Source organism: Asterias amurensis, chromosome 16 (assembly GCF_032118995.1).
Source record: "Asterias amurensis chromosome 16, ASM3211899v1".
Lineage (NCBI taxonomy): Eukaryota > Metazoa > Echinodermata > Asteroidea > Forcipulatida > Asteriidae > Asterias > Asterias amurensis.
Window position 1 is genome coordinate 16,164,420 of NC_092663.1, and position 26,254 is coordinate 16,190,673.

Sequence of the window (26,254 nt, forward strand, 5' to 3'; positions counted from 1 at the left end):
TTTTCCATAATTTTGAGAAATTGTGAAGTGTTTTTATTCAGAAATATCAATGTATGTACAACACCATAATAATAATAATAACTTCAACAATCAACACATTGTAGATAGGTAGTTCATTCATTTCCTGTAATCAGGAAATTTTCTTAAATTTGTAAACCTAGAAACAATAAAGACTAAAACAAAACACATTAAATGGGCAACGTTGTCTAACTCAAAAGCAGGACTGTGGCTGAACATGGAATAATAAACTCTCACCCAGTTATGCCTGGTTCATACTTCCCTGAAAATGTGATACAAGTTTTGACCTCACAGCTCCATTTCCGCTGCTAATATTTCACAGGAGTTGAGCACAAGTCAAATCTTCAGAATTATTCAGTGTGAATTTGTGACGTCAAAATTCATATCGCATTCGCTTTCAAAGGAAGTATGAACCAGGGGACGATTTCACTAAACTTTAAATCAAACAGCCAATAACCATCGCAAATCGCGAAATCAGTCGCCAGTTTGCGACGGATTTAAAAAACTAATTTCACTAAAGTCGGACGTTTTAAAATCCATCGCAAGCCCGTCGCAAGCCCATCGCAAAATGACACAAAGGTGATGCGTTCATGATACATTGACATTCATATGAAAAGCCACAGGCCTGACTCATGGCAACACAGCCCCTTTAAATCACATCCCTCTCACAATCACTGGTACAAAAATAATTTGTTCATTTAATGGAACATCAGGGACATAAGTTATTTATTTGTTTACAAAAGAAAATTCTCTGTCGCGTGTTTACTAACCAAGTGAGTTGAGCGTAATCTCATAAAGTCTGTAAGCTAATGTTTTATGCTTACAGATCCAACCCTTTCATAAAAACTGCTATGGAGAAACCCTCGGTACAATTTCTATTTGATAAAGCAAAATGCATCCTAGCTTGCCATGTACATAGTGTTCTTCTCATTTTGCTTTTGTCCAGTGGTATTTTCTGGTCCAGTGAAAGTTAATAATAATTTGGGGGGCTAATCGTCCTTACTCGCAGCTAGAGCTGAATTGCGAAGGACGCGGCTACAACGTGTTCGAGAAGCAGGCATGCAAGGGCGCATTCAGCTGCCAGCCACATCAACCCATTATGACCACTGAGCACACATACTCATGTTGGTAGTCATGTAGTCCTCAGTCCAACAGAATCCAACAGAACCAGCTGTTTGATTCTGATGGATTTAAGGTGGTTCACAGGAAATAAAAAAATATCAAAGGTGAGTTTAGCTACACACATTATTTTGTGGAAAAAACTCTTTACTTTTTTTGTCGTCAAACATCTAAGTGTCTTTACTCTTTACTCTGCAAAAAAAAAACAATTTCAGAATAAATTCAACTTGATTAGTCCATGTAAAAAAGTGTCTGCTTCATCCGAGCACAGTAATACCAACTTAAAGGAACACTTTGCCTTGGATCGGACGAGTTGGTCTATAAAAAAGCGTTTTTAACCGTTTGTTATAAAAAGCATATGGTTGGAAAGATATTTTAAAAGTACAATACAATGATCCACACAAGTTTGCCTCGAAATTGCGTGGTTTTCCTTTTACTGTGCAAACTAACACGGTCGGCCATTTATGGGAGTCAAAAATCTTACTCCCATAAATGGCTGACTGTAAAAGGAAAACCGTACAATTTCGAGGCATCTTTGTGTGGATCATTGTATTCTACTTTTACAACATCTTTCTACCTATATACATTTTATAACGAACGCTTTTCAAAGACCAACTCGACCGATCCAAGGCAACGTGTTCCTTTAATACGAACCCCAAATAATCAATTTTGTGACAATTATTTTAACTGGTGAACACAAAATTATAGTTAGATTCTGTGGTAATGTTTTTACTTAAGAAGTTACGAAACTACATTTACTATACCTCGCTTACAATCAGTGTGGAATTACTTGACACAAAGTAATTTGAAATAATGTGAGAATGATACAAACTACATGTACATTTTTTAAACTGTTAATTAACTGTGTTTATAAATTGTTTTATCCTATAAAGTTTTATGAGGTATCAAAAACAGATACAAATCTTTTTAGTTTTTTTTTTTATAATATATGTTTTTTATGACAAATTTAAAAGACATTTAAACTCCAACAAGTGTGTTCCATTGTCACTAGTATTTTATAACTATTACTTGATAAAAAGTATCTTTAAAGTTTGACTAGGTTGAGTCTAGGCATGTACTGGCCGCCTTTTTGGTTTGGTTCACTATACCGTGTGTCTCAAAAAAACATAAACCTTTGAAATGGCTGCCGAATAAAAAATATATGATTCTGGGGGAAAAGGTTTAGATGTATGGATAGCTTATGGATTCAACTTTAATATGACACCAAAAAGTCTGAAAATAGTTCATGCTTGGGTGAGCACTGCTCACTGAAGAATAAGTCGCCGACATCTTGGAGTGAATTTTATAAGCTCCAAAGTACTTAACTCTCACAGATTGGAATGCTAATTACTGCGCAACCTAATTTTCATACCCTTTACAAAAGTGAGCAGTGCTCACCCAATCATGAATTATTTTTGACTTTTTTTTTGGTGTCATATGAAAGTTAAGTCCATAAGCTATCCATACATATAAACTTCTTCCCCCAGAATCATATATTTTTTATTCAACAGTCGTCCCAAATGTGTATAGGTTTTTTTTAGACGCCCTGTAGCTATTGGTTTAACAACTATAGCCTTGGTCTCCGTAAGGGAACCAACAGTCTATTTAAGACCAATATTAATCAACGGTTAGGATTAAGATGACTGCAGATTTCAGCAATTTTCATCCTACAATCAAAAAATACCCAAATCACCAATCAACCTGCTGTCTGAAGCTGTGACTTTAAAAATTATTCTTGTCTTCAGGCCACCGTAAAAAAGGGTTTTAATCAAAAAGAAATACTAATACCACAGTTAAATAGTATGCAGCCATATCAGTGTTTATGTTAACAAGGAATTCCTAAAATATACACCAAATAATCCAAAATTGTCCTACTACATGTACATGTACAAAGTCAAACACACAACTAAAATTCCAGTGATCTAGAGAGTTAATCTTTGCAATCAACCAATATACATCCAGTATGAAAAGTTTTGACTCCCTAACCTCTATAAAAAATCCATGTTACAAACTGGGAAAGTATTTATGTACAGAGATAAAAACATGGTCTGTTAACCAATACTATTTTGCACACTTTAAAATATGTTCATATAAAGATTACAAATTCTAACAAATTAATTCCACTAAACTACAACAGGGTGAACATTTTTAAACTGACATTTTTTGCACCAACATTCAACTTAATCTATCTTAAAGAGATTGTGTACGTTTGGTAATAGGAGACTTTTGGGACGCTTGGTGGCAGCAGACTTACCAGGTAAAATTCATTATTTATGGTAGTGTGCGCATGCTCAGAACTACGTAAACAATAGAAATTTACCTGGTAAGTCTGCTGCCACCTAGCGTTCCAAAGTCTCCCATTTGAACCCTTCAATCCTTTGTTTCAATCCCAAGTCGTTGTACCATAAGACTAACCTGTCAAAATTTCATTTCAAAAGGTGTTAGCGATTTTGAGATATGGCTGAAAACCTGAAGCGGTTATATCCACACAGGAAGAATAATCTGCAATTGGAATACACAATCTGAGAAACCATACTGTCAGTAACGCTTCCCAGATTGATGATTCGGGAGAGAAAAGGTGATATCTTTTCCCATAACCACATTATGTGGAACTGAAAAGTTTCTCAAAATGCATTAGTGACCCCTTGCACGCACGTCACACGCAAGTACGCACGTCACACGCGGCCACTTTTGTACGCTGACCCTTTTGGTTGGCAGTTATGTTTATGTGCACACGATGTAAACGCTGCGTCGTCTAAAAATGCACACTTCACTGAATAAAGCACGTTGACATTGACCACCAAAATGGCGCATCCAAGCCAAATGTCATGGCTCTGCTTACCGCCGAATTCTGCGCTTACGATCGCGATTCTCCGCTTACATGCGAGCGCCGCATTTCTGCGCTAGCCTTGTAAGCGTAGAATGCCTAGTAAAGTGAAATACGCACGCTCAGAAGCCAAAATTCGCCGCTAACTTGTGAAATACGCTTGCCGTAAGCACAGAATTCCCTGCTTCCGTAAGCGCCGATTCTGTGCTTACGGTAAGCATAGCCATGAAATTGGGCCCAGGTGAATAGGGTAAATACTATCCAAAGCTTCTGTACATGTACTTCTTATTAAGTAAGTTTTTATTGCCATCAATACCAACCGTACACAGACCCTTTGGTGCCTAAAAAAAATCTGGGAAAGATCTGATTCTACATTTGAGTGTTTGTGAGAAGAAGGTTTAACTTCCAATTTAACCTATATGCACTTTTGTAAGAACATGGATGGAATGAAACAAAATAACCTAACTCAAAAGAACAAAAATTAAACACTCAAACTTCTTATCATATAAAAATGGAAAACTTGAAAATATTAACAAATTAAACTACAGAAATGAGAAGGAAAACAAGAAAGAAAAAAGAACAAATTTAACCTTTTGGAGAAAAGAAAGATATTCATCTTTAAACACCATAAATAAATAAATTAAAACTTTAGGTTTCCATTTTCCAAATCTTACAAAAATACATCAAATTAAAAAAATTACAACATTTAATAATCTTTTCTTCAAAGCAGACTTTACAGTACTTTTGGTCATAAGTGAAATTCACTTTAAAAAGTGACATAGAAGTAGGGAACATTAAAAACATCCATCAAAGCTGGGAAACTAAGCATCACATATGAGACAAAAACAATGCTTTATGTCACGTATGTGTTTGCAACTTTCAAAATAAATCCCTGCCTACTTCTTTTGAATGTTTGGTAATGTTTGTGTAATTTCACAATAAAGAAAAACCTGGATTTAATTTCAGGAAATGTTTGGAGATGAAAACAAAAATCGATCAGATTCTTTTAGAATGCGCAAATAATTTGATTATATTTGTTGATGTTTTTTTTATGAGAGATTGCCTAACATCACAAGGCAGGATGGCCGCTTCAAGGTTTTGGGCTATTGGCACAAATCAATTGCCACCAGAGGCACAATGCTATCTACTCCTGTTACCCCCTTCACAGCCCTGAAGGCATTGTTATCGCAAATTATAACACCGCTTACAAATATTCTGCCTTTTCATTGGTTTAGAGTGTGTCACATGATATGTCTTAGTTTGACTAGAAACGGCAGCTTTGTAATAGTGCATCGTTTGCCGTGTGATAGTCCGACGACTATCACACAGCTTGCAGTACCCAGACGTCTTTTTACCCACCTCGAACCCAATCAGTTGTGAACCTGTGTATCTGAAACGTGCGTACGAACGTTACGTGTACGAGGATGATAAATAGTCTGTTGGGGTTTTGTTAAACAAATATCGACTGCTTTTACTCGTGATATGGTAAAAACTCTGACTCCCTCGGTGATCTACGGACCGTTCCTTTTTCCCTCAGCTGCACCTTAGGAAAATAGAACGCTCCGGGGATCACCTCGGGAGTCGTAATTTGTAACCATAGCTCTCGAAGCAGTCAATATTTGTATACTAGGAGCCCAGCAGGTAGAGCAAAATGCACTACCTTCCCAACTTTTAAGAAGCAATTATGGTCAAGTGCCTTGCTCAAGGACACAAGTAAGAGATCGAGTAAGACTTCGAAAGACAGTCTTAATCCGAATTAAAATAGCTATTCAGTCAATATACTTCCATAAGGAAGTGGTTATTTCTCAAAAAATAGTTATGTCAGAAGTCTTATTCCTTCCTTCATAACGAGCAAAGATCTACTTTTAATCTCTAGACTTCAAGTATTCTCTCAAGTATTTTTTACAGGTATATGTACTTTTTTCCTGAGATTTATTTAATGTTTTGTTTACTGTACATATTCATATCCTGCACATAACATGACATGTGAAAAAATATACATAATTCTGACATTTTGTACACCATCGATAAAAGAGGAGTTGTTTTTTTTAAATGGGACACTATTCATCCTAAATCATACTGCAGATGTTACCATTGCAAAAATATTCAAACCATGGCTGCCATTTGCAATTTATTTGGAAAATTAAATTAATGTAATTTGAAATCACACTGCAACAGGGAAGGTGCTTCTGTGGGCTTTGGCAACGCAACGAACTGAGCCCAACTGCACGGCTCTGCTTACTTGGCGCATACAGAAGCAAGAAATTATGTGCTTACATCAAGCATATTTCAGCGTATAAGTTAGCAGGGAATTTTTGCTTGTGTCGTGGGTGTACCTTGTTACTAGGCATTCATCGCTTACACCGCTAGCACAGATATTCGGCGCTTGCACAGTAAGCAGAGAATGAAGTGGTAAGCAGAGCCATGAAATTTGGCACTTATCAATTTCAAATAAAATGTCCATCTTCTTCATTCTCAGTATTAAAAACCACACAATCTTTTACCAATGGCGTACATGTACGTAGTCTTTTAACAAATACTGAATTCTCTTTTAGATTTAAAACGAACAATCTTTTTTAAAAATTAAAAAACAAACAATCTTTTACCAATGGCGTACGTAGTCTTTTAACAAATACTGAATTCTCTTTTAGGGGCAAGTAAACCATCTAAATGTACCTGATCAAACTTTCTTCCCAAAAAATGTACAAAGATTGAAGTGTTCACTAAACAAACAAATAAATCAATAATTGATATGTAAAAAAAGCGTCCATACTAATTACGTGTAAAATTGTACAGTTTTGGCACAAACAGTTCAAAACATAATCAGGTACTTATCAAAAAAAAAACTGTGATAGCCAAGGGAACAATAAAAAAACTCAACACTAGGAATTTCAGTGACTAACTTAAACAGCAGGAATATTTTAAGCATATTTAAAAAAAATTACAAAATAAAATTATCATAAGTAACTAAACAAATTATAACTTGATAATTAGCTAAAGGTCGTCACTTACTTCATATTGAACAGGAAGGGAAGCTAAATGCTAGCTCTTGTCTTTGGAATTTGTCTGTCTCCTTTCGCCTCTCGGACTCTGAAAAAAAATTAACAAAATAGTCATTATAGGATTTGTAAGATGTAAATAAAGCTTTAGTAGAGTTGACATAGATACTGCAGCTATGGACACTTTTCTTAAAGGCAGTGGACATAATTACTCAAAATAATTATTTTGAAATCAACCGTCTAAAGGCACACAACTTCGTGTGACAAGGGTGTTTTTTTCTTTCATTATTGTCTCGCAACTACGATGACCAATTGAGCTCAAGTGAGAAGACTGGTCTTTGACAATTACCAATAGTGTCCAGTGTCTTTCAGTTGCATCATTTCTGCAAAAAGGGCCTACAATCACAGCCAACTCTAGTTGGGCCCTGGCCCCCGTTCAAGAGTGGCTCTCATTTCGCGGTCTGCACTCGAGCTGAGGTCAATAACATTGAGCAGGGACACGGGGTATGTTTATTGTCACTAACCTTAGCACTTGGGCCTGGATTGTGGACAAATTTGAGAAATTATTTTGTAAATTTTACATATTCAGAAAGGAAAAATTTCCAAGTTCTTACAATCAGAAAAAAAAGGCAAAGTAAATAGAAGGTTGAATAAATACTAATTCAAGAAAATTCAAAGATTACGAACGGATTCCCAATCCCCTTTAACTCATTCTATTTATAGACTGATGATGTCTTACCTTAGGTCTACTCGTACTCTGTGATTGACTATGCCCACTCATTGATTGTAATTCCCCATTGACGGGCAGAAGGGATGCTGCCGTGGTGGCCGTTCCAATGCCAGTGGGGAGAACGACGGATAGACCTAACCCTGGGTTTTGAGTCTGCATCATTTGGTACACAAGTTGCTGATGCTGTTCCTGTAAATAACAACAAAGAAATATTAATAAGAAACATTTTGCTGTGACACTGTGTAGACCACCATCACTCAAGTGATGGTGGTTGTCAGAAGACCCAAAGGACTAAAGATTTCGAACAGTATACTCTGTCAGTCGTCACGGGAAGCAGTAAGTTTGGTTGGTCAAACTTTCTATCCCTTTGGCAAGAGGATTCATGCAAATATGCTGTATCTATCAATTAATCACCAATCATAAGAATTCATAACAAAACTGAGTTAGTTGGGTGTGTCTAGTTATGCAAATCTGATGAATAATCAGAGGTGGTGTGTCTAATTATGCACATCTGATGAATAATCATAAGTGAAACTTACAGTTGTAAGATGCTGCTGTACCAGTGTATTAAGGTTTTGATGTTGTAAGAGCATTGCTGAATGGATTGCTGGGTTGACCCCTGGATTGACCCCAGGGAGTTGAGTAGGTTGATCACGACTTGTACTGTCACGACTTGAATGGGACGACTCCGTACTTGTGCTGGGGAAAAAGGAGCAGACAAGGAAACTGGTTAGGCACTCGTACAGAAACCCAGAAGTCGAGGGTTTTAATCGATGTCAAGTTCTAGTTTCCAAGAATCATTATAATTCTTACCCAGTCATCCCTATTTATGGTTTACCCCTTGCTTTTTTTCTGTGTGCCTCTCTCTTTATATATATTTTCACTTGACTGCTTCTGTTACACTTAATTACCTAGTCATGTTTGTTATGTTATCATTTAGCCTTCGAGAAAGACTGTTCTAGGGTTGAAACATCAGGCCATGAACTTTTGTTTCGTTCGGAAAACTTGATAAGGAGATTGGTTTACTTGAGTTATAAACAACTCACCTGTCCCTTGATGGTACTCTTTTATGACCTTCTGACCCATGACCTGATGAACTTTGACCCAGAGATGTCTTGACCAGCACTGGGGTCATTCGCTCCTGGCTTGGGGTCATGCGACCCTGCCCATGACCCGGAGTAAGTCGACCTGGAGGTGGGGTCGCCTGCCCATGACCCGGGATGACTTGGACTGTACCATGTGAGGACGAGGACAGGGGTGTTGAGGTGTGGGAGTGGGCGGGGCTATGGCGGGAAGACTGCGACGAGGGAATCGGGGACGGCATGACTGGAAGATGAGACAGGCCGTTGTTCTGCGGAGTACTGGAAGGGTGAAGTGACGACTGGGAATGATTGAGATTGATGGTCGGGTTGCCGTGAGGGTGGGAGAGGGCAGCCGATGAGGGAGACTGGTTGTAAGAGTGATTTAAGGATTGATTCAAGGAGTGACTTAGGCTTTGGGTACTGCTCCGACTGCTGTTCAACTCCTTGAAGAAAAGAAATCAAAATAAACACCATTACGACAAAGTCCTCTCATTGTCAACTTCCACCAAAGACTAGTTACATTTCTGACAAATCAAACTTAATCAATGAATTTGTTATCAAACTTGCATTTGAGGGTGTGGTTGCACTTAAAGACTAACTAACTATATAAAAACTAGATGGGCTTTTATAGCAACAACACTAAAGGGGACAAGCCAAGCAAATGTTATATAAAAGGAAAGTAATAGGTAAATGCATCAAATAGCACAGTCACAGATCTATTATTACATAAAGCAATCACGAGTGTGCATTGGAAGGAATAAGCAGACACGTTTTTTGGTTCTTGGGGGGGAAAAAAAGTACAAAGGCTAACCTACAGGTATAAATGGTGTAAGCAAAAAAAGAGCCCCCAAAAAAGTCAGAAATCAGAGTAAGAAGAATATCATGCCTCAATCAGAAACCAGTTCCTTATTCAAACTCTACATCAGCATCTTTTACATCAGCAATTTGTAAGTTGCTGATGTAGAGTTTCAATAAGGAACTGGTTTCTTATTGAGGCATGATGTTCTTCTTACTCTGATTTTTGATTTTTTTTTTTTTGCCCTTTTTAAAAACTCCCACCCTGTATACAATCCCCTGCCCCCACTCAAAAAAACCTTCCAAAAAACTTGCTATCAATACCTGACTACTAGCACTCATGGTCGTCCCATCTGAGTGTATCACATTGTTAAACCTTGGACTCCGTCTTGAGTTCTCTGGGGACCCTCCCTGGTGCAGAGGCCTCGCGAGGCGCAGGTTGACGGCAATAAGGTGATCCCGACGTTGGACAAGAGATGTAAGGTGCTCTTCTAGACGGGTGTTCTCTTGCCGTATTTGATACAAACAAGACAGCAGGGATGCAACTGTGGAGGACAGACAAGAAAACATGAGTTTCATATTTCATTTAATTTAATTCAGGGCCCAATTTCATAGAGCTGCTTAACATAAAAAATTGCTTATCAATGTTTGCTTTGTCATGAGACATTGTGTTTTGGTTGGTTACGTTATTCTAGTAAGCATAAGTTTGTTGTTGTGCTTAGCTACTTTTTGTGCTAATAAAATATACTTGGTACCTACCCATGGAGACAATGTCTTAGTGCTTATTTTTTTTTTAAACAGCCAATGTTGAACTGAGATTTTTCTCAGTTTGATTCTCGGGCTGATTTCACAAAGAGCTAAGATTGATTTAACTGCAAATCAATCGTAGTTGCTTAGCAAAGTTTGATGTCACAGAACACATTACTATGGTAATACTGACAAGTCATGTTTAGATGAATCTCCGTGAAATCGAGCCTTGTTCTTGTAAAGTTATTTCTAAACATTTTATGATATGAATCCTGTGGTCTTGTGGATTTTCCCAAAAGAATCAAATCCTGTATGCGTATGCATCCTAGGTTGAGTTTTAGTTTTATTAGACTTTACACTGGCATAAAAATATAAATATGCAAATCGATACATGAAGAAACAAAGAAGCAAAATAGCTAAAAAAAAATACCAAGCCAGTGAGTGGCGAGGAGGAACAGGTGACCAGCACATCTACAAAGCCGTCCTGCACGAAGAATGTCCCCTAATACCCACCCCACAGTTAAAAACCACCCTTTTAAAAGGGGGGGGGGGGCGGAGGTGCTTAAAGGCGGGACTGTAGCAGGTACATGTAGCAAGCCTTTTGCATTGCCAGAGAAATAAGAAGTTAGTGTAAGAAGGCTCTCTAAAGAATAAGGATGTGATTAACTCACTGTCAAGATGAGTGGCTTGATGCATCAGGAACTCTGATCCTTGATCCCACTGTCTCTCAAGAAGTTGCTCCATCGTTTCTGGCATACCAGACCTTCAAGTCAAAACAACACAGAAACATTCAAGAATATTTGATGTAGACTGTTTAACAAAATAACAGGTTGATATTGTGTATGAGAAGGCCTACAGACCGCCACTGCAGCGCGGGGCTGTATACTCCCAAGGGAGCTGAGAAAGACAACAGGAATCCCTTTTTTTTCTTGTTTTCTTCTTCTTCTTTTTTTAAACGGTTACCAGCTAGAATGCAATTTTGCATGTAGCATCTGTGACTGGTATCACTTGTTTAAGAAGTATGTTCTGTTTTAAAGGATTCTGGTACTTTTTCAAATTGTCCACAGATTTACATTAAACTTACAGGGTTTGAAGATAATGATAGTGGAAAGCTTCCCTTCAAATATTACTAACTGAGGTGCTGTAGTTGTAGAAATTAGTAAAACAAGTCACAAAATAATTTTCATCTCAGGAAGACGAAAATTATTTTAGCATGTAAAATCCCATTAACCAGTTATGATATTATACCATAATCATAGAATAACTGGTTAACACGCTTTTACATGCTAAAACTGAGATGAAAAACCATTGTTTTGCGATTTCTCAAAAACTACAGTACCTCAGTACGTAAAATTTCAAGGGAAGTTTTCTACTATCATAATCTCCAAACTGTGTAAGTTTCATGTAAATCTGTGGACATTGTGTTTTGTGTAAGGAAAAAGTACATAGACCCTTTAACAGCAGCTCTATGTAATAGGGCCATGGCTTTCAATCAAACATTTGCTGTACAGTAAGAAGAAATAAATATAAAACCAAACATTACTTACGATTGGGTGGTCTCTTGGTGTTGTCTGTGATTGAGAGACGAGAGCCGAGACTGAGGTCCAATCAGTCCACTCTGACCTGCCATGTTAAATACATCCCTGATTGCTGAATCTTCTAACGAGACAACAAGAAACATATGGGGATTACAAATGTTTAAGGACACTGGACACTATTGGTAATTGTCAAAGACCAGTCTTCTCACTTGGTGTATCTCAACCTATGCATAAAATAACAAACCTGTGAAAATTTGAGCTCAACTGGTCGTCAAACTTAATGATGATAATAATGATAGAAAAAACACCCTTGTCACACGAAGTGGTGTGCTTTCAGATACTTGATTTTGAGACCTCAAATTCTAAATATGAGGTCTCAAAATCAAATTTGTGGAAAATTACTTCTTTCTCGAAAACTAGGTTATTTCAGAGGGAGCCGTTTCTCACAATTTGTTACACTACATATCAACCTCTCCCCATTACTCATTACCAAGTAAGGTTTTATGCTAACAATATTGTACCAATAGTGTCCGCTGCCTTTAATGGATTAAGGTGGCAGGGCTTGTTCTGAAAACTAACCTTCAGATCCGGCAACTCAAACTTCTTAGTAGGGAGGAAGGTTTGGTAGCAGGAAGGTTTTAGTAGCAGGAAGGTTTTAGTAACAGGGAGGTTCACTGGCAGTACAGAGGTTCTTAGTTGAATGTTGACTTGTAGCAAGTAGGTTAATTAGTAGCAGGGAGGTTTACTTATGGTAGGGAGGTTAATTAGTAGCAGCGAGTTAACTTGTAGCAGAAAAGTTTACTAGTAGTTGGAGATTTACTAGTAGAAAAAAGGTTTACCGGTAGAAGCGAGGTTTACCGGCCGAAGGGAGGTTTACTGGTAGAAGGGAGGTTTACCAGTAGAAGGAAAGTTTACCAGTAGCAGGGAGGTGTGCTTGTATAGCAGGATAATAAACTAATATGGCAGCAGGTTTACAAGTAGCAGGAAGGCTTACTATTAGCAGAGGGGTTTACTTGTTTAACAGGTTAGCTTACTAGTATAGAAGGGAGGCTTACTAGTAGCAGGGAGGTGTACTTGTATAGCAGGATGATTAACTAATATGGCAGGGAGGTTTACAAGTAGCAGGAAGGCTTACTATTAGCAGAGGGGTTTACTTGTTGGCTTATTATAGAAGGGAGGGTTGCTAGTAGCAGGGAGGTTAACTAATACTAGCAACAGGGAGGTTTTTAAAGCAAATTTTAAGGGGAACTTACCATTATTTGTTGATTGATTCAAGAAGTTCATCATTGAGGATCCTGAGGATGGAGAATTTAAGCCACAGCTACCACCAGTCCCACTAAAACTTAATCTCGGCATCGACAAGGCTTGAGGACTACCTAGAGATGATCCACTCGATCTCCTCTTCTTATTGGGTATCCCGTCTCCTCCTCCAAAAGATCTCAAAGACGACCTGGGACGATTCAACTTGCTGTCTTTCCGTTTCCCACTGCGGTGTTTTTTCCTTTCGCGCTTGGTCATTTCATCACCGCTACTCGAGGTAGTGGATATTGCAGTTTTAGAACTTGTGGGTTTGTGGATTGTCGGTTTTGTTGTCATGACCTTTGACGTCTGGAAGATGGTCGAGGCAGGTGAGGATTCTTCCTCTTTGTTCTTAGTGGAGACATCTTCAGTCTCCTCAGCTTTATATTTAGCCATGAATTCCTCGTAAGCACCTGTGTAAGTGGTCTTCCCTGAACCACTCGGGGTTGGTGATGTAACTGTTTCAACATCCACTGTCGGGGTACCTCGTGTCTTTTCCGACACCGGTGGAAGATCCTTGACCATGACTGTTTCTGTAATCACCATTGGTGTCGTCGGATTCGGGGTCGAAGGATTAGACTTTGACTGCCCTTTTTTAGATTTGTTTGGTTTGACACTCAAACTTGTGTCCTCTTGGGTTAGACTTGGGGAAGAAACACGTTCAGAGTAACTAACACTGAACTCAGATCCTCCGGATTTTGAAGAGACGACAGTCGACTGACTATCCCCAACTCCTGGAATATCCAACTTTTGCGTGTTGCTTTTTCTTCCTCTTCCAGGCTGGCTCACAGTGTTCCGAGTAAACTTCAGGATCAAGGAGCTATCCCCCGAGGATGGATCCTCCACTCCTGACGATGACGGGGGTGTCCCAGTTGGGCCGATCACAGTCTCTGTAAAATTTGCGTTGGTAAACTTTCCACTTGAGTCGTCACCCTTTCCACTATTTGGAGAACTAGAAGTATTTGTCCCTGACTTAGGCTCAGTGGTGCATGCTTCTGTGAGACGTGTTGCTTTCACTTCAGCGGCACGAGCTTCTGAGAGTCGCACTGTTTTTAATTCAGCAGCACGAGCTTCTGCGAGGCGTGCTGCCTTGGACTCAGCAAGACGTCCTTCTGACAGACGAGCTGCCTTGGACTCAGCAGCACGTGCTTCCGCGAGACGTGCTGCCTTAGACTCAGCGACACGACCTTCTGACAGACGGGCTGCCTTTGACTCAGTGACACGTCCTTCTGACAGACGGGCTGCCTTGGACTCAGGAACACGTCCTTCTGATGGACGAGCTACTTTGGACTCTGCGACACGTCCTTCTGACGAACGAACTGAGGTCTTCAAGTCAGTTGAACGTGCTTCTGCTGCTTTCACCTCAGCTGCTCTTGCTTCTGCTGCACTCTCCTGTTGTGCAATCAGGGCAGCACTTGCCTCAGCAATACAAAACCTGTTCTTCCTTTCAGGCTTTGCTTTAATGATCTTGTCCAGTTTTAACTTCTCTGATTTATCAGTTTTTTCAGTCTTATCGGCAGAAGGCCTGTCTGCAGGTTTCTCAGGAGTGCTGTAGGCACTACCAAGAGGCTTAAATGGAGGTATTGTCTTGATATCTTTGTCTTTTTTCTGAAAGAATAAATAAAACAATTTTTCAACGAGGAATTTTCCTGAAATTTATGCAGGTTTCTTCCACAAGCAGTTGCCACAAACAACCTCAACAGATATGGGTTTACTCCTATACAATAGAATGGGCAACTTCCATCTAAAAGAGAAAGTATAAAGTACAAACTACTCACTCACCAGTTTATTGTAGTGGTAGGAACAGTAGCCAGTGTACTTGACGTTATCGTTATACTGGCCAGCTTCCTCGCACAAGAATCCGTCTTGCTGAGCACTGCAAAACAGAAATACAGTTACATTTCATTATCTCATCTTGGCCAGGGTCCATTTCCATAAAAGCACCAAAACCTACTAAGAACATGAAAATCTTGCTTAGCAAAAACAGGTAACCAGCCACCAGTCCGTAAAGTTTACATTGTTATGACTGGTGCCCCACTAGAAATTTGATAAGCAGTATTTTCTGCTAAGCAGTATATTCTGCTAAACAGCTTTATGAAATTTCTCCCGCTAAGTGTGAGCAACTCGCCATGTAACAAGAACAGATTTTTAAGATCACTTCAACAACTAGGTTCATGATAAACTTAAAGGCAGTGGACACTATTGGCAATTACTCAAAATAATTATTAGCATAAAACCTTACTTGGTGACGAGTAATGGGGAGAGGTTGATGGTATAAAACATTGTGAGAAACGGCTCCCTCTGAAGGGACATAGTTTTCAAGAAAGAAGTAATTTTCTATGAATTTGATTTCGAGACCTCAGATTTAGAACTTGAGGTCTCGAAATCAACCATCTAAACGCACACAACTTCATGTGACAAGGGTGTGTTTTCTTTCATTATTATCTCGCAACTTCGACGACCGATTGAACTAAAATTTTCACAGGTTTGTTATTTTATGCACATGTTGAGATACACCAAGTGAGAAGACTGGACTTTGACAATTACCATTAGTGTCCACTGCCTTTAAAGTAGTGTGATCAACTTACCACGTAACATGAAAAGATTGACGGCAGCCGTTCTTATTACAAGTCATGCAGGCTCCCACACCTGCCTTTGCCTCACGTCCCTTTGTTTCACATAAACAGCACGACTGAGGATACAAGCAAAAAAAAGTTATTCATAAATACCTCAGACAGTTTCGCTATTCCTATTGGTGGAGAGCGCGAATGACCAGTCAGAAAAGTGTTGAAACATGGGCGTGACACGCGAGCTTGCACCTGTGCTTATAAAACAGTTTCTTCATTCCTATTGGTTGAGAGCATTGGCCGGGACAGTTGTGCCACATCACGCGATACGCGCACAGCAATCTCCTTATAAGGAGTTGTTTACCCGAGGGCCTTACCATTTCATAGCTGGAGGGGTGTTGTGTTGAAAGAAATCATTGAACAATTATAATTTTTGCATTTATTTTACTTTTTGACCAAAAAGTGTTGATGTTTTTGATCGAAAAGGTATTTAAGAATTGGAATCACTTCGTCTCGGTAAATTATCAAGAACCAGGCCTTGTTGGGATTAAACCACTAGTTGAAAACCTCTTCACCACAGATTGATTCCCTTATTAATTACTGTTTGTTTAGTCTTAGGGTCATGTTACTTGAAGCAATTTACAGGCAACCAGGTCCAGGCAAACTCCAATCCATTTACGTTTGAATGTTCATATATTATTCTAGGGGACCACAAGACATTTGTTTGAAAAACTAATCACGTGCTACCAAAGTGGTCCAGTAGCATGCACTGCAGTCGGTTGTTGTAACTAGGTGACAGTTCACAATTTCAGTACGGCCACAGACCTGCTTTGATCTTGACGACACAGCCCCTTCAAGTCTATGGGGACATTTGAAGGGGCACCAAGGCCAAGACCGGGGCAACACAGTCCATGGCCTCCTAGGATCCCAGGCCCGATACAAGGATGTAATAATAATAACAATAATAATAGTGGCTTCTTATATAGCGCTCAGGTCCGCCACACAGTGACGCTCATGGCGCTTCAACATTATTACCCCTGGTCACTGGGCCTTAAATCATTCCTTAAACCATCTCAGCTCCCTGGGGAGTATACAGCCTGTGTTGCCAAATATGTAGCGCAATCAAAGCTAATCCATCACAAGAACCAACTCTGCCCCCACAGGTACCCATTCACCCCCGGGTGGAGAGAAGCAAAAATAGTTAAGTGTCTTGCTCAGGGACACAAGTGTCACGACCGGGATTCGAACCCACACTCCGCTGAACAGAATCACCAGAGCTTGAATTTGGTGCTCTTATCCGCTCAGCCACGACACCCCAGGTAGGCCTTGAACTTCAATCTTGAAGGGGCACAGCATTTTCTTTCTGGTAAGAGACACTTCTATGAGGAAAACTTTAGTTTGTATTGGAACTTTGCAAAGGGCACCACAGCAAAAGCACAGGGGAACTGCTGCGGGTGTCGTTGGTTATTTTAAGACCTGGGCCCAATTTCATAAAGCCTGTAAGCACACTTAGCATAAAATTTCTTCCTTGATAAAATCAGGATTACCAACCAACTTTCCTCGTGATTTTCAGGATAAGCAAACAACAGCTGGATACCAGTAACAAGCAATATTCAACAAATGGAATTTTGGTTGATAATCCTGTTTTTATTTAGGAAGAAATTTCAATGCTAAGCAAATCTTTGTGCTTACAGGCTTTATGAAATTGGGCCCAAATGATGTAGTAGTACTCACTTTGTTATATCTATCATTAGGAACAGAAGATAGAAGAATAGGTTCCATAGTCGTCACATTTCCAAAGCAGACTTCAGGAATATATAAAGCACAGACCACATGGGCCCAACCTGACAAGAAAAACCAACGGTTAACTTGTAAAGTTTCAAAACAAGAATTTGGACTTGGTATGTTTGGAGGTTCCAGGGCCCAATTTCATAGCGCTGCTTAGCGGCTGATTTTGTGCTTACTGTGCGATTTCCATTTCATAGCGCTGCTAACCGTAAGCACAAGAAAGGCATGCTAACCTTCCGGTGCTTACCGTCACAATGCAAATACATGGTAAACGCGCAATATGGCCGCCCATTTCTTCTGCTAACCTGTGAAATACGCTTGCACCTTAGCAAATTTGTCTGCTACAGTAAGCACAAAAATTTGCTAACCGTTAAGTAGCGCTATGAAATTGGGCCCTGGTCACAGTAATGTACCCATCTAAAACATACACAATCAAAAGACAGTAACAAACCCAAACCCATCAAAATCCAACTGCATGTTTTGTTTGATTCTGTTGGACTGAGGACTACAATTACATGGGATCCGGCATACCACCATAATCAGAGTCCAATAGTTTGGGTGTTGAGTTACCTTTTGAATTTTGTTTGAGTGAGGAAGGATCCTAGTAAATCAACATCAGGGGTTAAAGGCCGAGTTATAGTCGGTCGAGCGATGGTCGCGCAGTGGTCGGGCGATGAAAATCTTAACGCGTGATCATAAAAAGACACAGTTTTACGGCCTCACTGATGACTATAAACTGTGTTTTTTAGGATTGCGCGTCAAGATTTCCAAAGCGTGACCATCGCGCGACTGACTATAAACCGGCCTTTACGTTCAGCCACAACCCAAAAGTTGTTACTTCAGACATGTCAGAGTAGGCAAATCCACTCATAAGTTAATTATTTTGTACTCAAGCTTGATAGTCCAACATCTAAAGTGAAAGCTAAGATCAAACAAAGATCTCTAGGACTAAAGAGCCAAGAACAAGACCACAAGAATTTGTGTATTCAGTCAACTGTCTAAATAGGCATGATATTGGGCCATTGGCAGAGGTACATGTAGGACAATTCACTTGTTACAATGGACCATAAGTTTAAATATATTTTCAGTATCAATAACTAAAGATTTGTGATTTTTCTGAGGGCAAACAAAATTGGAAATCAGACTTAAAGGCAGTGGACAATATTGGTAATTACTCAAAATAATTATTAGCATAAAACCTTACTTGGTAACGAGTAATGGGAAGAGTTGATAGTATAAAACATTGTGAGAAGCGGCTCCCTCTGAAGTAGCGTAGTTTTCAAGAAAGAAGTAATTTCCCACGAATTAGATTTTGAGGTCTCGAAATCAAGCATCTGAAAGCACACAACTTCGTGTGACGGTCGGGTGATTTTTCTTTCATTGTTATCTCACAACTTCGACGACCAATTGAGCTCAAATTTTCACAGGTTTGTTATTTTATGCATATAATGTTGAGATGAGTACCAAGTGAAAAGACTGGTCTTTGACAATTACCAATAGTGTCCAGTGTCTTTAAGAAATCAATGTAGCTGTCTAAACCAATCAACGAGACTTGATTGGTTTAAATAAAATGTACATGTAGAATCAACTTTCTCTTGTATCAGCACCAATCAATATCGAATAACTGATCAAGTCATTTGAATTGCATAATTTACATACACATGAACACATTTAAACATTTAAAGATCAAGTTATCAGATATCAATCAATACGACTTACTTCCATTATCAGTCCTTTTTAAAGCTCCCTCACGTTGAGGACACAGATCACAGCGCTATCAATCAAATAACAAATGACATCACATGTTAATTGAACAGTCAAACTAAGCTCAGTTTGGAGATCTAAGAAGATTGTGGTCTTTTTCTCTTAACGAAGAAATTAAATTTATACCTAACCCATGTACTACAAACATACCAAATATCATAAATATATTAGACTTGGGGTAACACCATGTATATATCTGCTTTTGGGGTAGATTATGTTCTTTTGAGAACTTGTCTTGAGCTCTATATTCTACTGCAGCAGAGTAGATTTTCGGAATTTAGGAGATTTCTCTACTACCGCGGAGTAGATTTTCAGAATTTAGGAGGCTTCTCAGTTCTTAAAAAGAACTGTCCTACTTATCTACTTTCGCTAAGTGGATCAAGCATCATTTCTATTAGCTACAATAATCGTTGATTTTGGTCATGTCATAGATCTACGACCATCAGAGTTGTTACAATTATCCCACATGAACATTTCTCTTCTAGTTAAATTGTAGTTAAATTTTGGTTCAAACACAAAGCCAAATGAAAACAACTACCTATATTTGAGTGTGTGTGCTGCGTAACATTGAATCTTACCACTCTTGCTGATCTTTCTTGTGATTCACATTTGCGGCAATACCAAGGTCCAGTTGGAACTGTCACAATACCATAACATGCTTCAAAGAAAAAAAACAAGACATTTTTAAATATCTTGAGAAATTGGCTCCAGTTCATTGCCAGAGGAATATCACATCCCATTAAATTAAAGTGTGCTATTTAGAAAACAAACGGCCTGTAAGGAATTCTCCTCCAACATTTTGGAAAATTTCTACATTTTTAAGGGATTTATTTGATATTTTTAATTGATATTCAACTTCATTTCCATGAAATAATCCTCTTTTAAGGAAGTTGTATCTGAAGCATTAACTGTTGACCTACACTAGCTAGCAACTTCAACGCTACAACATTTCTCCTCCTGACACTTTGTGTCATACATAAAAATCATAACATAGTTCAATTTCAAGTTTGACAGCGTAAAAAAGACTGTGGTAAAATGATAAACAAACAAACCTAAAAACTTTCAAGTTTCACTTCTTTTAGCTTGGTTTCAACATGGAGGTAGATGTTTCAATAATAATCATTGTTAATAATGTACACAAAACAAAACACAGTTCTGCTAAAAAACTTAAAATTAAATGGAAAATGTTGCCGTATCCCCCTGCAACCACTTATTCGTTTGTTATTTTGAAACAAATTAGTTTCCAATTTACTCAAATGAGGTATTACTTTGGGTAAAAAATAGTGGAATAGTGGAAATCTTTCCAATATTATTTATTTTCAACTGAAAGTTGAAACTGGTCTATTTTTTATGATATTCTGTAATTCACTATTGTAAAAATGTTGTAAACTTGGGCTCAAACAAAGACAAAATGACAACAATCTTTGTTTAAAACCAAACCTTTATTCAAAATGAATCAGTATCAGGGACACAACAGTACAAATTAACAAATTCACTTCAATTATTTGTTTTCTTTTTTATTCCAATGTCAGTGTTCATAATGACCGGGTGACAAACTATTTTTTTAGTTGACAAAATTTACTGACTGGCCAAACATTGTGACTTTTGTGACCCAAATTTACAGTGGTTACAATTCACACTTTAACTCTACGGTCACTAGCAGAGTTATTTCATGATAAAGCTACACTATTCATTAAAATATCAAGTCGATTATTTAAATAAATCATGGCGCGTAAACTGCAGAGAGACCGAAGGGCATCAACTTGATTTTTTTTTTTTGAAACAACGTGAAGAAGAAGTTTCCTTTTTTTACCTTGGTGTACGGCCACATTACAGCCCTGTCCGTCACAGTAAACTAACGGGTTCTCCGTCCAGCCACGTTCATCTCCGCAAACACAGCAGCCCCCGATCATCTCCTTCATATTGGAAAGCCTATCAACTGTAGAATTCTCACCAACGAGTGGGAGAAATGAGGGATTTTCGACCCCAAAATGGGTCCTCCAGTGGTGATTTATCCATCGAATTCAGGACAGGATTTTATTTTGTCCCAGCGCCAGGTCACTGAGTGTGCGCATTGACCTGAAACAGAAGTGCATTGTGGGTAGAAACATTGAAGTCGGGTCAAAGAACTTCTTTACCTTTCAATATTGTGCACTGTGATCCACCTGATCTTCATTAACATTTCCTTTCATTGAGATCAGATCGGACACGGACAAAAAGACTTGTTTGATCTTTCATTTTCAGTTTCCTGAGATTCATTCAGAATGTTAGATTGTATATGCCTTATTGTCATGTTATGGGATTCATTAGAACATGGAGGTAGAAATACCTCCATGATCAGAACACATGGACTGGGAAGGGAGGCAGGGGGAGGGGGGGGGGTAATATTAGGCTTTAAGGGAGGCATGGAAACCAAAATAATGTGGAATCAATGTGGAGGGCCAGAGATGCTGACGATGTTTTTGATGATTTTATATTGTTTGTTGTAATTGTATAAGAGCTTTACAATTCTAGGAAACTACAATGCCCAACTCTGGTGTTACATCCTTGATTGTCAAATAATATTAATTAATACTTGACACGAGAGGGCGCTCTAAATCACAAAAAGGCAAAAAGGTATAATCACTTGACTCTAGTTTACTTGAAGCAGCTGTTTTGCTTGTGTTATTTCGGTAAAGAAAAACGGACAAAAATATGCCTACACTGAATCACTTTGGGGTTTAAAATCAACAACATTAAAATTTGCTTTTTCTTCCTCATCAAGTTGATTGCTGCCCCGTTCGTTTTATACCCCGATCTAGTAATCGACCTCAGATAGGCCTACAATTTGTTTTATCAAAAGAGTCTGATTACAAGTTTGACTCAAACGCCGAAAAAAAAATCACGCATGCAATTCTATACCCTGGCCAACTTGTACAGAAATTGTGAGAGCCCGTGTATATGCCTATAAAACTGGACACTGTGTGTAGTAACTCAAACCTGTTAGCATTTACAGACTTACTTGGTATACGAAGCTATGTTCTTGAGAAAGAGGTAATTTCACTGTCAAATAAAGGCTTCAGGCCTGAAGTATTTTAATATTTTGTTAGGCCTCGAACAGAATTAGGCTACTGTGCAACAAGTTTGTTGTTTTGTCTTTTTCTTTTTTTAGAAATAATTTAATCAAAAAAAATCACAGATTATGCATTATGCATACACTTTTTTTTTTTTTTTTTTTTTTTTTACTTTTCATTCATTTTTTTTTTTTTTTTCAATTCTGAAATGTTCGTAATTAGAGCAAAATATTAGTCCCGTGTTTAAATTTTCGCAAGCTATTTGAACTTATGAAGTCTCGGAAACCCTATGGCACACGAAACCAGAGCAACAGAGGCCGTGGCCTTGACACCCGTGTAATTTCAGGCAGGCCTGCTGCAAGATTAGGCAAAAATCTTCAGTGCCAGAAGAAAAAAAATATAGACCCCGACTATCTCTACGCGATAGTTACCATGGAAATGCAGCATTTCTGTTGTGAGTGACAGGTTTCAAAATGAAGCAAAGGATTCTATTATGACCTCTAATTATAGGCTATCAATAATTGCAATGGATTTTTCTTTTTTAACAAGCAACCAGAACACCCAAGCTTGTATATACGCCTGCGACCTCATTTCAGCTCCTATTGGTTTTGTACGCGTTTTCTAACTCGGTGGACCTTTCCCTAACCGTGGATTGTCCTCATTTACAGGTCCCCGGTTTGAATGTTGTACATCCTCATTCCCAAACTCGAGAGGTACAAACTCTATACTGACGCTTGTACAGACCGCCAAAACATAAATACACTTAGAATATCCCATTACAGTGATGTTTTTGCATTTGTAAATCGCTCAGTCCTAAAATAATGTTAAAGGACACGTTGCCTTGGATCGGGCGACTCGGTCTAAAAAAGCGTTTGTAACCATTTGTTATAAAATGCATAAAAATGGTTAGAAAGATGTTGTAAAAGTAGAATACAATGATCCACACAAACATGCCTCGAAAGTGCACGGTTTTCCTTTTACCTCGTCGACAAGCACGGTCGGCCATTTATGGGAGTCAAATTTTTGACTCCCATAAATGGCCGATCATGTTAGTTCGCAAAGTAAAAGGAAAACCACGCAATTTCGAGGCAAATTTGTGTGGATCACTGTATTCTACTTTTAAAACATCTGTCCAATCATAATGCATTTTATAACTAACGGTTACAAACGCTTTATGTACACCAACTCGTCCGATCCAAGGCAACGTGTTCCTTTAAATTCATGTATTGACGTCATTTTCACTCGAATACCCGCCATTCATCTCATAAACATTTGCAAAATGTGCGATTAAACAAATATGTGTTATTGAAAATGGCATGTTGTGGACCATCTTTATGAACACACGCAAAAAAGAATCCATGTTAAAATAAATAAAAAAGAATTAAAGCCACTGGACACATTATTGGTAATTGTCAAAGACCGTCAGTATCCCCCCTTGATTTAGCCCAACAAGCATAAGATAACAAATCTGTGAAAATTTGGACTCAATTGGCCATCGCAGTTGCAAGAGAATAATGAAAGAAAAAATACCCTCGTTATCAAAACTTTGTGTGCTTTCAGATGTCTAATAAAAGGCTCCACCTTCAACACAAAGCATGATTATCTGAGCCGAATTGCTACACCCATACCCGTCTCGACCCAGTGTTTCTATCAGCGAAACTACACGACAGCACAGGATATGACTGTAAAACCGTTAACAGTCGAGAGACATCCCCAGCTCATGTTAAACATTAATGAGGCCAGTTTTACGCAAGTGTCAAACTCCATTTTGTCACGGGTTCACCCATAACATTCCAAATATCCAGTAACGAGGGGCAGAATAGGGGAAAATGTTCCGGGTGTTATGCTTATGATCAGACATGGAACATGGCACACAGTCAGTCACACGGAACCCAATCCTTCTCACACAATGGCCTATCTTTCTAGATGGAATCTTCGGCAAGTCACTAGCTTCAAAACTCATTTGAAAACCGATTTTGTGTTTAGAATGTCTTCTGTATAGAAACTCATTCTCTCCGATCCTGCGTCAGGAGTGTCTTTTCTTTTAGCAGATAGGCCTATAGCACAATATAAATGGCTACATAGTAGAGTATTCAGCTATAATATGAGAATGAAACTTGATCGGCTATGGGCTTTCGCACATTGTCCTTTGAAAACAAAATATGGATAGATTACTATACATGCAATTTTCAAAATGGCTGCCATAGTTTTTGTGTATGGTATTTTTTCATATTATCTGCGATAGCCCCATAGCCAGTATTTTGTTCATCACTCTGTGCCAACTTACATCTTGTGCACCAAATAGCACAACACCACCACATTCAACTTACATAAAAGGCAGTGGACACTATTGATAATTACTCAAAATAATTATTATCATAAAACCTTTCTTGATTACGAGTAATGGGGAGAGGTTGATAATATAAAACATTGTGAGAAACAGCTCCCTCTGAAGTGACGTAGTTTTCGAGAAAGAAGTAATTTGCCACGAATTTGATTAGAGACCTCAGATTTAGAATTTAAAGTCTCGAAATCAATCATCTGAAAGCACACAACTTCGTGTGACAAGGGTGTTTTTTTCTTTCATTATTATCTCGCAACTTCGATGACCAATTGAGCTCAAATTTTCACAGGTTTGTTTTTTTATGCATATTATGTTAAGATACACCAAGTGAGAAGACTGGTCTTTGACAATTGATTACCAATATAATCCACTGTCTTTAAAGGGGGCTATGTACATTTTGGGGGGACAAAAAACACAATGTCCTCAGATTTACATTATACTTACACAGTTTGAAGATAATGATAGTAGAAAGCTTCCCTGAAAATACTACTTGCTGAGGTGTTGTAGTTTTTGAGAATTGAGTAAAACAATGTCATTAATTTTTTTTCGTCTCACTGATCATGAGGGGAGACGAAAATTATTTTAGCATGTAAAAACGTATTTTCATGACATTGTTTCACTCATTTCTCAAAACTATACAGCACCTCATCATCTAATATTTTCAGGGAAGCTTTCTACTATCATTATCTTCAAACGGTGTAAGTTTAATGTAAATCTGTGGACATTGTGTTTTGTGTTATTACAACGAAATAACAATCATTGAGAATTGACTAAATGCCTCCTATTTCTGAACAAAATTTAACCCTTTTTAAGCACAAATAAATAAATAAATAAACGACAGATGAAGCTCGGATATTACGTATCTTTTTTTAATAATTATACTTTTTATCTGAACAGTACACTAAAAAATTGTTTAACTTAAATGTTAGGAATCTTTTCCAAACTGTAAATTATGGTAAAGCAGGTGTTAGTAATATGAATAGAGTACGAATGTATTAATTGTGGATTTTTGGTGAATGGAATGAGTTTAGGAGTCATGCTATAACATTCAAGCCAAAAATAATCTGGCTTTGTATGATAAGGCTGCATTGCGAAGGCAGACAAAAACAATTAGAGATTGCGAGGTTGTGCAACATCAACCAATTCGAACTTATCCCAAATTATGTTATAAAATCCACCCGGAGCATGAACACTACAGGAAAACAATCATAGAATACGGAACCAACAATTAAAGCATGAAAGAGCGAACAAAATGTAGAACACAACACTACTCGATTGTCAATAATCAGTTCAAATACACGGCGTTTATTCTGTAGAATAACGAGCCGTCGTTTATAAAATTATAGATACACGTACAAAGGTGTTGACCTCCTTGACTGCATTTTTTTTTTTTAGAGCGGTTTTGTTCAAAGGAACGGTTCATTTCTGGTAAAAACTGTTGGATTTATCAGACTATCATAAGCTTGTGGTGGCCATTAAGCCATATGCATGTACAACAACGAGATGGATTCTGAAGTTTGCTAAGCCATTGGCAGGCATTGTCAATGTCATGTCTTATTTGGCAGGCATTGTCAATGTCATGTC

At 38.3% G+C, this 26,254-nt stretch overlaps 1 protein-coding gene across 2 annotated transcripts; it reads right to left on the minus strand.

The window, feature by feature from the left end:
• Positions 1-11: 11 nt before the first annotated feature.
• On the minus strand, positions 12-21,318 carry LOC139948698 (uncharacterized). Of its 2 annotated transcripts, none has more exons than XM_071946956.1 (14): positions 21,087-21,318; positions 19,852-19,931; positions 19,229-19,283; positions 17,456-17,565; positions 15,743-15,846; positions 14,937-15,030; positions 13,109-14,762; positions 11,865-11,973; positions 10,989-11,080; positions 9,895-10,115; positions 8,740-9,218; positions 8,233-8,392; positions 7,703-7,882; positions 12-7,054 (listed from the first exon to the last, which is right to left on the minus strand). In XM_071946956.1, the coding sequence occupies exons 1-14, from the start codon at positions 21,193-21,195 to the stop codon at positions 7,007-7,009; spliced, it is 3,495 nt and encodes a 1,164-aa protein (XP_071803057.1). In that variant the 5' UTR covers positions 21,196-21,318; the 3' UTR covers positions 12-7,006. The 2 variants fall into 2 exon arrangements, with proteins under 2 accessions (XP_071803057.1, XP_071803056.1); XM_071946955.1 differs by having other exon boundaries at positions 11,865-11,976.
• Between the last annotated feature and the right edge of the window lie 4,936 nt (positions 21,319-26,254).